This window comes from Montipora foliosa, chromosome 8, assembly GCF_036669935.1.
Source record: "Montipora foliosa isolate CH-2021 chromosome 8, ASM3666993v2, whole genome shotgun sequence".
NCBI lineage: Eukaryota > Metazoa > Cnidaria > Anthozoa > Scleractinia > Acroporidae > Montipora > Montipora foliosa.
The window spans coordinates 31,126,034-31,135,476 of record NC_090876.1 but is presented as its reverse complement, the minus strand read 5'-3'; the positions used below and the strand labels follow the sequence as shown (position 1 = coordinate 31,135,476).

General features: G+C 39.5%; 1 protein-coding gene across 1 annotated transcript in view; it reads right to left on the bottom strand.

Annotated features, from left to right (window-relative positions):
- Positions 1-2,293, bottom strand: part of LOC137968597 (N-lysine methyltransferase KMT5A-A-like) — a 2,736-nt gene extending 443 nt beyond the window's left edge. The window contains exons 1-3 of the mRNA XM_068815136.1: positions 2,063-2,293; positions 762-968; positions 450-649 (exon numbers count right to left, since the gene is read on the bottom strand). Coding sequence (XP_068671237.1) covers positions 450-649; positions 762-968; positions 2,063-2,293 — 638 coding nt within the window. The remainder of the gene's footprint in view (positions 1-449; positions 650-761; positions 969-2,062) is intronic.
- Positions 2,294-9,443: the final 7,150 nt, after the last annotated feature.

Here is a 9,443-nt window from a genome sequence, read left to right as displayed (position 1 = left end):
TCTAGCTGGGTGTGTTTGATAGTTTCACTATTTTTTAGTTAATCGGGTGCACGGGAAAAGAAACTAGTTGAAGTAAAGCCACCACTTTTAAATTTAACGTGCCGCACAGTAGAGTACAGCCCTCAAAATTGGCCAATTACAATTTTTGACATATTTATTTTTTTCCATGAATCTGCTCTCGTAATCATGTCAGGACGATAGATCATCAAATACAAAGATCTTTTCCTCAAAACTCATGATCTATGGATTTGACGCTGTCGTTTCCCAGAGGCATCACCTGATAAATGTAACGAGATGTAGATGAAAGGTGCAAATTTAGGCTGTTTTAAATTGCAGGTATTTTATTCTATGAGATAACTACGATAGAAGTACAGCGATATTTTCTTACCAATCATAAGGTGCTACTCGACGAAAAAATATATGTTTTATCATTTACTTTAAACACTTACGCAACATGGTGTCCCGCACTTTCGATCACCATTAACGCGCAGGGCCTTCCCTCGGCTTCATATAATTTTTCCCTTCTGTCGGCTTCTTGGAGGGAGATCACTTCTCCCTCATACTCGCATATGATTTCCCCCTTTTTGATGTCTCGCGAGGCGAAGGCGCACATTCCTGCTCCTCGGGGATCACTGGGGACATTATGCAACTACAGACCAAACAAGTAACACTGAAATGTTATACCACTAACTTTATAATTATTATATCAAGGGAGATCAGTTTAACTATTCAGAATTGAAAATAAATTTGCTGACACATACCTCAATCGGTGGTTCTGGCTTGTGATTAAGGGAGCTGTATGTTGCAAGGCGTTCGCGCATTACTTGCCCCCCAAATTCTATAGCTGGCTCCCTTCGCGGCCGTTGGAGCCGTATTCCGGAATAACCGCGGATTTTTGCTGCTTGGACGGCGGGCTTCACGTCCCACAATCTATTTCTTGCCAGCTGCTCTAATTGATTTTTGAATTGCTGAAAATAAAGAAACAGTATGAATCAAATGAGTGTGAGTACAAATCCATTTTGTAACACGAGTCGCACTTTTCATTGGAAGTAAATGACGCAATAAATCTGACTGTTTTTTTATGGGTTAACCATAGACAAACATTCATTATCAACCCACGTCCCTGAGGCAAGTTTTAGATTTCAAGAGCTTTACAAAATATGCTAGGCTGGCCTTACCAGCTGAATAGACAGAAGCGCATTATACAAACACTTTAGTCCGAGCACAGTGAACGCGCCTTACATCCTCAGGGGTACCTAATGAGTGTTTCTGCAAAGTGTGATATATAGGGAGGAACGTGTTAATTTTTCATCTCAATGTGAACTGAAATTATTTGTGATTTACAGCATGAGCTTTGGAAAACACAAGCTGATCCCAATTGGCTGCGCACCGGTGGCTCAGTTGGTTGAGCACCGGGCTGTCACGCGGGAGGTCGTGAGTTCAACTCCGGCTGGACCAACACTCAGGGTCTTTAAATAGCTGAGGAGAAAGTGCTGCCTTTGTAATTACATCTGCAAATGGTTAGACTTTCTAGTCTTCTCGGATAAGGACGATAGGCCGGAGGTCCCGCCTCACAACCCTTCAATGTTCATAATCCTGTGGGACGTAAAAGAACCTGCACACGTGTCGCAAAGAGTAGGGCATCTAGTTCCCAGTGTTGTGGTCTGTCTTCTGTGATGATCATGGTTGGGAGGGTAAATGCTCGGAGATATTAGTTACACCAAGCTACTCTAAAAATCCGAGGGTAAATAAAGATGTATGCTGAATCCAGGTTTTACTGAACTATTTGGCGTCATTTTAGGCTACTGTGGTGTCAATATGAACCTGCTAATACTCATTAGTTCCTGCCTGTTATTAGATATTTCAATGGACTGTATTACGCTTTTTTAAATCCCCAATAAAGCCAGCTAATGGCCTCTTTCGGTGACGTGAATGTTTGGCTTTTAGTGGCTCGTAAACGTTATGAGCTAAATGAGTACAGTGAAAGTCTCAAAAGAGCCTCCATTAATATCAAAGGGACAAGAAACAAAATAAATAAATTGTGTTGTTCTTAAGGACTTGCCTTATCAAAAGCCTTTCTCTTCATGAGGTATTTTGTCTGACCATGCAGACTGTCGCCTTCAGTCCATATGGCCACGGCAGCACAATACGCCTCGAAAACTTCACTGGTTGAGACAAAGCTGTCCCTCGCTCCTTTGTGGACACCAAGGCTTACAAACCTTGCTAAAAAAGGGCATTTTGCGCCTCGTCTCTGTTTTAGCATCACCTGCCTAACGTTAGCAAAGCTCGACATCTTATCACGCGGCTGAATGCCCTGAGTAAACTCAAAATGTCTACTGCCTCTAAAGAGCATGGGAATTTTCCACTAATTAATGTAACAAAATTTTCCCACGGTAGAAAAAGGAACATATCACAAAAACAGGCAATTTTTAATTACCGTTTTAAACGTTTTCGTGAGTATTTTTGGAAGAATTCAGTGGTAGTTTTCAGGGAAAAGACTTTAATGCAGGGAAAGTCGTTATCTAAAAACATCAAACAGATCACACTACGGGTGGATTCTTCAGATCAAATTTTTGCATGAGATTCACTGTTTGAGCGTTTTTTTAAAAGGAAAGGATTCCAAAAAGGTATTTTTCACGAGCGTTTTTTGGTACAAAAATGGTGCACAACAGTTATCGTACGTGAAATTCTCACTGAACCGTCTTATTCTTGCCATTTTACGGAAAAATTTACGCGAAAAGCTACTTTACAGAAATTGAAAGCACCTTTCCTACAGCTAAAATACCGTTGACAGTCGTGGACTTGTAATATAGCCGGCACGGTTTTTTTTAATCACCTGTTTTGATCGATCGCAAAACTATTTCTTTTCTTGTATTGTATTTCTAACTAAATGGACCCGTAGTACTCCTTATAGTAGGATATATGCAGATGATACAGTGATGACTGGTGTCTTCTTGTTAGTGCTGAAATCTTTCTGAGAGATTACACACGTTCGCGCGTGCGTTGTCATGGAAAATAAACCCTTTTAGGATCCTCCGCTTTTTGATGAAGAATCCATACCTTTCAAGATCACAAATCCTTTTTCAGATTCTCCTTAAAAACACACCCCCCTAGAAAACTTATCGTTTATACAAATGAGCAAATGAAAATTGTCAATGACACTTGTCAAGTATAAATTATCACAAACTGAGGGTTTATGGAATAGAATTGTTTCCTGTTTGTGAATGCCACTGCATTTTTCCTATCCCAGCAAACAATTCTCACGTTTTGAAATCCCGCCATGTGGAATATCCTGTTCGTTCTATGCCACTTCTCCACAACGGCAACGACCACTAAAGTGCGTCCCAACTGCCAGAGTAACCACTCGACAACGGCCAGTTAATCAAGGACAGTGTAAAATAAATCCACTTTTTTATTGTAAAAGGTCATGTTGACTAGAGGAACGAAGTCAGAAATAAGCTACTCCAAGTTATGGTTGCGGAAGACGAAGCTGATGCAAGATGATGAGCTTGTTTTTACCGCGATTCATTTTGTTAACATTTTTCCGAACACTAATTTTTGGTTTCTTTTATTGATATGTATTTTGATTTTGTTACATATTTCTATGCTACAATAAGCATCATCTTAAAATAAAAAATACCTTTCCCCGCCAACAGTCCTCACAACGGCCGCTTTCCCCTGTCCCAACAGGGCCCGCGCAGCATGGTTTGGATTCGGGAACTGAAAGGCGAATTCATACCAGGGTCCGGGAACATGCTCCCCCGGAAACCTTTGATTTCTATTCTTCCGAAATTGCAATAATTGCAAGTTTTAGAGCTAAAAGAGCGATTCTTTCACAGCATAGAAACTGACAAACATTTACATGTATTACATGACCCGATGTTTACACTCACTATTGTAGATTGGAATTCCCTCCACCGTGCCCTCCACTGTAGATAATACTGGCCCGGTATTAACTATTAATCAAGTGAGGAATCCAACAATTTTTACGTCAACCACTTCATCTCAGGGAAGTAAACAATGTATCAATCAGAATGGAAATAAACAAAACAGTATACCCCTGACGAAAGAAACTAAGGTGGTGGCTACTGTATAACACATTCTTTAAAGGTTCGGAAATTTGTCTTGTGTTTGTTACAATCGCTAGCACTGTCAATACGACAAAGTCTGTACGTTTTTTACTTATCACTTTTGCGTCAAGTTTGAGCGCAGCCATATTTTTAGATTATTATTATTATTATTATTATTATTATTATTATTATTATTATTGTATTTTCTTATCACTCTTTTCGCCTGCTAGTTAAATGCGTGTCTAATTAGCTAGTGATAATTTCATATGACTTTTTTTTCCTTTACGAACTTGTGAAATTCCTCCTTTCTTCTTCTTTTTTTATTTTCATTATCATTTTCATTTTTTTACGTCGCAAACGTTGGGGGCTCTCCTGCGCGGTCCCTGCCCAAGATGGCCGTTATGGAGAGGTTCGGCTATATATATATTTTTATCAAGAATGTCAAGTCCGTGATCCGGTCTTTTGAAGCGATTTTCTTTCCTGGATGCATGCTTACTCACGAATCTAGTGGAACTTTCCAGAGAAGTTAAAGCAACAATTATTTAATGCTTCATTACTTTCCTTGCATCCAGCATTAACACTCTAGAAACAGCCTCTGTCGTGACACTGATGTACTGGAAGCTTCTTTTTGGCGAAACGTACGTTGTGTGACATCCCTTACGATGATTCCAGAATGCGGTTTAAGCAGGTTGATCTGACGTCTTAGGACACCTTACACGAAAAATGCTTCTGTAACAACAGTATAGATCATTTCAGCGTTTTCCGACTAAAATACCAAAAACTTTGTAACATGGATGAAACAACATTATACATACGCAGTACAAGTGAGCTGCATGTATACTCCAGTATATGCAACATTTCGCGTACACTAGACGCATATTGCACTTTTTGACAAAAATCTCTTTACTCACTTTGTAACAGAAATGCAACAAACAGCGGCGTCGTGACACCCAGAGAGATATGTTCCCAAAGACTCTTACCTTGCAGTTGGATTTTGACAAAAACGCTCAAGACTCCCTAAGTCTCTTCGCAGGACTCCTACTTTTGTGCGAAGCTGAAAAACACACCATCTGGGTATGTACTGTGCAAGCGACGACCACATTTATTGTTTCTTATATGACGAGACTGTTGGCACCACGGGACCAAATGAAGTCATATCTCTGTTGGACCATTTACTTGTTGAACTTGAGAATAAGCTCGGAAAACATGATCACCTAATTATTTGGTGTGATAATGCCCCCTGGGCAGTTCAAGGAATGTTTCTTATTCTTTTACCTCGACTTTATAGTACGACGTGGGCAGTTGCTGAGGGGCAGACTTGAAATTTCTGTTAGAAGGTCACACTTACTCTGTCTGTGATAGACGCTTTGAACTATACAAAATGTTTTCCAAAGGCACGAAATTATTGACATTCCAAGGAAATGGGCAACTGTCTTAGAACACGAGGGGCTATCGAACGTGACAGTTAAGTGGGTTACGTTGGATATGATAAAAGACTATCAATCTTTCCTCCGATTGCGTTACGTCAGTCGAAATGAGGACTTGGAGAAGGAAAGATTTGAAGTTAAAAACATCGCCTGGCTTAATTTCGGTTACGGTGAAACCGTCGTCGAGAACGGAGACCTTCAATTGGTACATCATCCAGACAATGTCTTTGTAAGATTTGAAATGGATTCGAGACAGTTTCCAAGGAAGATTTCCTTCCTAAAGAAAAAGCAATGCATGGAGCTTAGGCCAGAGCTTCTCACTACTGTGAGACGAGAAAGAAAGGCAATCCGCGAGGATGTTAAACGATCTTGTGTTAAACTAGCCCAGAAGTACTTATCCCAACCTGCTATTCGATTTTATGAATCCTTGCCAAGTTCGACAAGTGAAGAAATGAAGGCGGTGAACTACAGTAAAGGCATATTAATAGGTTTTTTTTTTTCGCTTGTTATCACTTTGAATGTAGGTTTCTTTAGGTCTATGTATACTGTGTGAATAAAGTTAAACTATTATGAAACATTAACTTTATCGTTACTTTCTTTGTGTTGTTCGGGGATTTGAACGCACCGTTTTCGATAACTTTACAGCCCATGTTTAACGGGTCAACTAACTGCTCGGGAAACTAACGGCGGGTCTATTTTGCAGGTCGCAGGTCACAGGTCGCGGGTTGCAGGTCATTGTTTCACCAGTACAGAAAGTATCCTAAACATTCTTAAAAGCTAACCTTAGGCCTAATTAGGCCTAAAGTTTTTAGGCCCAACGTGAGCTTTTATGAATGTTTAGGATACTATCTGTATTGGTGAAGCAATAACCTGCAACCCGCGACCTGCGACCTGCAAATTAGACCCACCGGGAAACTAACAACCGAGAGAAACCGAGAATTTAGACCTAAAAAAACATAACATTTTGTTTCGATTTCAGTCGGTATCAAGATATCTCATCTAAAGGATGTTGTAAATAAACATCGAAGACAATTTTCTAAAATGCTAGACATATTAAATACCGTACCGGTAGACGGACAATCAGCAAAAACGGTTAATCACAGTTCATTTAATGTAAATGATTTTTTGAAGGTTCCGTCGTACTTTCGCACGGTCATCGTTCTTAAAACACGAAAGATTACATTCGAAGCCATTTGCCTGTGTATTTCTTTTGCTCTGTAAATTTAGCTTTAAGTTTCAGCAACAAGACAGCCTCGTCACAATGGAAGAGTATGTAGAGGTTTGTACATGTTTTCGAATTCAAATTTCATCTCATAGTATTTTGAAATCTTTTGGCGCTAAGTTTGAAAACTGTTTGAGACAAACGGCGGCGTGTATTCCTACCTATTTTCAGATTATCGTAAAAGTGAAGAAAAGCGACATGGAAATGTTCAGAGCATTTCTCGCTCAGTGTGAAGGGGAAATTGTTACGACCAGGCCCAAGGCAAAGTGGAGTTCTCGAGCGCGAACAGAGCTCCAACCGCCGACCGAACCGTTCGACAAAGATTTCTGCAGGCCCGCACAAGAAGAAAATGTGGAAGCCGCGCGTGTCGAAAATTCCCAACCAAATGGTATGGTAAAACAATTTCACGTTATGTTGTTGTCCTTTTCGCCCTCTTCAATTTGAATACAATATAAGACAAAAGGGCTCTGAAAGCTGTGTTTCGCCGCCATTTACATGCAAATTAGTTATTCAGGTCATGGAATAAACATGAGGGTCACAACTTCTCAGAGCCAATTGTTGTTGTAACTCGTGTAAAAGTATATAATTTTATTATTGATTTGGCGTGGGTAAGTTGTGGTAACAACTAAAGATAAATTGGGTTTTTAGACCCGATTTCCTTAGGCAATCATTTCATGTGTTATATTCACAACCGTGAACATTGCGTGACACGGGTGCCGAAAGTAAATAATAAACCCACGATCTTTTTCTGAAAGCAGCACGTTCACAAGGAAGATACCTAAGTAATCTTCTCTTCCGAGGAAGAAACAGTACAACTCGTCTTCAATTACATTTTTTTTAAACGAGTTATGAGTAACAAGCTCTAAGGGAAGCAATGAATGCTGATGAAAAATACAAACTGAACAATCCTTACCATCAGTTCACTCGTGTCTTCTTGTTTCGGCAGACGAAGGGCAACACATCGATTCTACAATGTGCCTCTACTGTCGGCAGACTCCTTGTATTACTACCGACAGTCGCGCGAACATCTTGGCTTTCGTGCAGCCCATGTACAGAACCACGTGAGGGAGACGAAAGGATTACAAGACCTACTGGAGGGCACTAAAGAAATGTGGTCTGGCAGGATCCGGTATACCTTGCTCGCAAAGTGGAGCTTGGGGACCGCATTGACGCTGTGTGCGGGAAAGAATGCCGAAATGCGTCGTGAAGAATGTACGAGAAAGATTCCCTAACCCTCTCGGGATCCCATACATGGGGCATAAAAGGGATTGAGATTGGGAAAAGTACAGTTTTTCACCTCACCATACACCATAATCTCTATATTATATTTCCAAAATTGCATAACCGTATCCACAACAATAATTATTATGTTACACGACAGGGAGACTGGAGATGTATAATGTACACTTACTCTATATAATAAAGGTCACTATTCGTTCAATTACAATGTTTGCTATAATAAAGTAGACCTATATAATGGTAGAAAAGATAATTACAAATGTTGCTATAATGTAATTTATCAGAGTGTTTTATAACGTAAGTTTCCATTATTATATACAAAAATTTGATTTAATTATTTAGTTTGAAAAACCGCGACCCAGATGACTTCTCTAAAGTTAAAATGTTTTTCCACAAGCACCCTGGTCTCTGCAAGCCTGTTGGGGTGTCGAGCATGCTGATACATTTGTAGGGATGACACCTCTCGATTCACATTTTCATTCTGCAAGAAGATTTTACCAATAATAATATTAATCATAAGCATGTTAAGGATGATATTAAGCATGATTTTACCCCCTTACCCAATCAAGCACAGCCAATTCCACACGCATGTTGTATGTGTTATCCCAAAAATGGATTCTCTTGGGGACATAGATCAGCATAACAGTATGGAGGGTCTCTATCCAGAATGTTTCCCTACACTAAAAGTAATATAATGAATAATTATTATTCCAATAAAGTTAGAGACTGTCCTGAAATGTCTCGGATCATGACTCATGATCAGTTACCCGCATGTAGTCAGTGGCATGTCGATAAATAGATGTTCCCATTATAGCTTTTTTTGTATGCTGCTATGGCCCTTGACTCAGTCAGTAGCTTCTTTGCTCATGATGTAACCCTCTGATTTGCACCTTGACCCTTCACTACATTTATTATGGTTATCCTGTAAAAAAAAACACAATGTATCTTTTTTTAACCAAGGAAAATTTCCCTGAATGCACAACTCCAATAAAGTGCATTGTTTTCAATTTTAACATCGATTGTTTTACCTGGTAATGATCAACAACTGTTAACAGGGTTTCACGAAAGTCATCCTCATTTCCTGAACTGTTCTTCATACAAAAGTATATATGAGTCCTAGTGCTCTTCACTGAAGCAAAACAAAATTATAATCACACGAATAATCATTGTAAACATAATGTACTCTGACACAGGGGTTTCACTAACTTTTGACACAGCCACTCACAATATCACAGTAAACTTTTACTGTAATCTCTGCAGACTACATCATGAAAAGTTGTAAACTAAATGACCAGGTAACAACAACCAAATTCAGTTTCATTGATTTGGCCGGTATCAACAAACCTTTGTCAGATAATTCTGAAAACCACTTGGTACCTTGATCTCTCAGTGGGCCAGAGGCTACTTTCTTCAATGCCTTTGTAACTGATTTGGCACCTGAGATTAGTTTAAACATATTTTCTTTATAACATACAAATGAAACGA